At 49.4% G+C, this 3,172-nt stretch overlaps 1 protein-coding gene across 1 annotated transcript; it reads left to right on the top strand.

The window, feature by feature from the left end:
• Positions 1-467: 467 nt before the first annotated feature.
• Positions 468-1,427, top strand: LOC146758224 (olfactory receptor 14C36-like). The gene has a single exon (XM_085517257.1). It carries the CDS (start codon positions 468-470, stop codon positions 1,425-1,427), a length of 960 nt encoding a protein of 319 aa, XP_085373383.1.
• Positions 1,428-3,172: the final 1,745 nt, after the last annotated feature.

Below are 3,172 nucleotides of genomic sequence, written 5' to 3'. Positions count from 1 at the left end.
TGAGACTTCCAAATATTTCTTCAATCCATCCGTTGTTTTCTAAACCGTCACACAGATTGTGCTTTCAGTCTATCGTTCTTAAAAGGATTCGGTCAGTTTCAGTTATAGTTGTTTTCTGCAGACATTAATAATTCACTTGTTTTGCAAACAGGTAGATTTCTCTAAGACTATTTGAAGTGCACAGAGGCTGGGGCTGGGGTCTTGAAGAGCGGCTGAAGTTAACAGGAATATATCCAAGAGGCTGGGATAAGATTAAGAAATGAGAATGAAGTAAGAGCTCCTTAATCTTGTAGTCCATAAGGGATGGTGAAGCTCATGATAATAATGCCAGTTTCCAGAGTTAAATGAACATTTTCCAAAGGGAAAGTAAAAAGTTATTGTACAGCAGGAGGAGTGTCTCTGAGAATGGTATGGACTTGTCATTATCTTCTGCACTCTGAGCAGGACTCCGAGCCCAACAACAGCAGATGCCCAACAGCAGCTCCATCAGCGAGTTCCTCCTGCTGCCGTTGGCAGACACGCAGCAGCTGCAGCTCCTGCACTTCTGGCTCTTCCTGGGCATCTACCTGGCTGCCCTCCTGGGCAACGGCCTCATCAGCACAGCCGTAGCCTGCAACCGCTGCCTGCACACCCCCATGTACTTCTTCCTCCTCAACCTGGCCCTCCTCGACCTGGGCTGCATCTCCACCACTCTCCCCAAAGCCATGGCCAATGCCCTCTGGGACACCAGGATCATCTCCGACTCAGGATGTGCTGCACAGCTCTTTTTCATTGTCTTCTTCATCTCAGCAGAGTATTCCCTTCTCACCATCATGTCCTATGACCGCTACATTGCCATCTGCAAGCCCCTGCACTACGGGACCTTGATGGACAGCAGAGCTTGTGCCACCATGGCAGCAGCTGCCTGGGGCTCTGGGGTTCTCAATTCCCTGCTGCACACTGCCAGTACATTTTCACTGTCTCTCTGCCAAGGCAATGTTGTCAACCAGTTTTTCTGTGAAATCCCCCAGATCCTCAAGCTCTCCTGCTCAGCCTCCTATCTCAGGGAAGTTGTGTTTATCATTTTTAGTATAAGTTTATTCTTTGGCTGCTTTGTTTTCATAGTTGTGTCCTACGTGCAGATCTTCATGGCTGTGCTGAGGATGCCCTCTGAGCAGGGACGGCACAAAGCCTTCTCCACATGCCTCCCTCACCTGGCCGTGGTCACCCTGTTTCTCAGCACTGTCCTTTATGCCTACCTGAAGCCCCCCTCCATCTCCTCTCCATCCATGGACCTGATGGTAGCACTTCTGTACTCAGTGGTGCCTCCAGCAGTGAACCCTCTCATCTATAGCATGAGGAACAAGGAGATCAAGGATGCAGTGAGGAAAGTGATTATTAAATGTGTTTCACAAGCAGTGAACTGCACATCTCTTTGGAATTCATGACTTGTATTGAGGTTTTTACTGAATCAAACTCTCCTTTTTGTATGTTTTGTGCAATTTTATAAGTGTAATTTATGAATTTTTTTTTTTAAATACTGTAATGTTTTTCACTAAAACCTTAGGATTGAAATCAATTCCTCTTCAGCTTGCACCTTTGTAGCGTAGCCACACTGTACATTATGAACTAGCCTCTCCGTGAACCTTAACAAAATTAAGAACATGCAGTGACTTTGTCTGTCCTGCATCTTCTGAGACATTTCTGGAGCTGTTGGGGTCAGATGTTCTCAGAAACTTACAGTCCAGCAGGAAGCACACAGCTGTTCATCATATTGTGACGTGACTACAGCCTGCAGCAGCTTATGGACCATCCCTGGGCTGGCATCTATGCTTTCAGGCTCACATCTGTCAGTGCCTCTGTGTTGTGGGTTTGTGATTTCTGTTGTCTGTATTCCACATCAGAACATCATACAGACCAGCAGAAGTTAAAAAGTTCATGTTCTCATTCCGTGTTACCACCATTTTTGGCATTTTGGGTTCCTTTAGTCAGGGAGGGAGGGGGGGATCATCCCCAGAGGACTTGGCGTTAAGAGAAAGTGGGGTGAGACTCCGGACTAGACCCCAGCTGCTCTCTGCCTGTGGCCTTCTCAGCTCCCCACAGAGAAAAGCACGTGCTGCTCTCGCACTATCATGGTTTGACTCCTACTTTGGGTACTCTTCTTTCTCTCATTTTGTTTGATTTTTCTGCTCTCCTGAAGGCTGGGTTGATCATAGCTGGAAGGCAGAAGATGAACTGGAGCCTGCAGGGACAAGAGAAATGGCAGGGAAGCTGTGAGGGAACACAGCAGTCAATGTCCCAGCCCAGCCCTCCCCAGCCCTTCTGCAGGGGGTGGCACAGCAGGCCCTGCACAGGAAGACAATGAGCAGCAACACTGATAACACTCTGGCTAATGCAGATTACAAATGCAGATGTTGCCCGCGGGGTCCCCAAGGGGAAACTGGGAGCTGCTGGGGCAGGGGGTGAGCAGGGGAGTGAAAATTCCCCCCTTGGAGACTTCACATTAAGACACTCATAAGGAGGCATCGGGGAGTTTAAAGCTACAATACAGGCCATGTATGTAGAGCTGCGGAGTGAGGTCATCTCGTGTCTCCCGTGGCCCAGAGCAAGTAAAGCAGTCCCAGCTGCACTCTGAAACAGAGAGCCAACTGGGCAGCAGAGAATGCTAACCTCTACTCCCTTCCTCGCTGTCCCAGCTGCAACCCCTTCCTGTGCCCCTTGGAGCCCAACCCGGGCTGCAACACGCCTGGGAACCGCTGCTCCCCTGGTTGCAGCCCGTCTGGCCCAGTAAACCTGCTGCACTGGGCAGGAGCTGGAGCCGGGACCAAGGTCCTGCCTGGGGTATGACAGTGCCAGGCAGTGTACTTGGGGATGACCCTACGTACCTAGTGCAATACATTCCAAATAGCCACAGACATCAACTAACTGCCATACTTTTCTCACCAGACATCGATATAAATGGACTGCTTGGTGGTTCTGTGCTATGGCTGTCTTCTCACCACAGGCTGCACATCTCTCCACTGAATGGTAGCGCCGCTCACGAGAAAAGTTGTCTTGGAGACTCGTGTAGCATTGGAAAAATGGACAGCTATCCAGGAGGGTACCTGTGCCATCATCAGCAGTGATTGTTGTGGATACATTCCTGACATTTACAACATGGAATTCCTATGATGACACGGACGGAAACCCAAAT

This window comes from Coturnix japonica, chromosome 16, assembly GCF_054131305.1.
Source record: "Coturnix japonica strain WE chromosome 16, WE-NBRP24, whole genome shotgun sequence".
Lineage (NCBI taxonomy): Eukaryota > Metazoa > Chordata > Aves > Galliformes > Phasianidae > Coturnix > Coturnix japonica.
The sequence above is the reverse complement of the archived record's forward strand: the minus strand, read 5'-3'. Positions and strand labels throughout refer to the sequence as shown.

Excerpts from the sequence above, each read along its gene's own strand:
- LOC146758224 (XM_085517257.1), top strand. The coding sequence starts at position 468 with ATGCCCAACAGCAGCTCCATCAGCGAGTTCCTCCTGCTGCCGTTGGCA.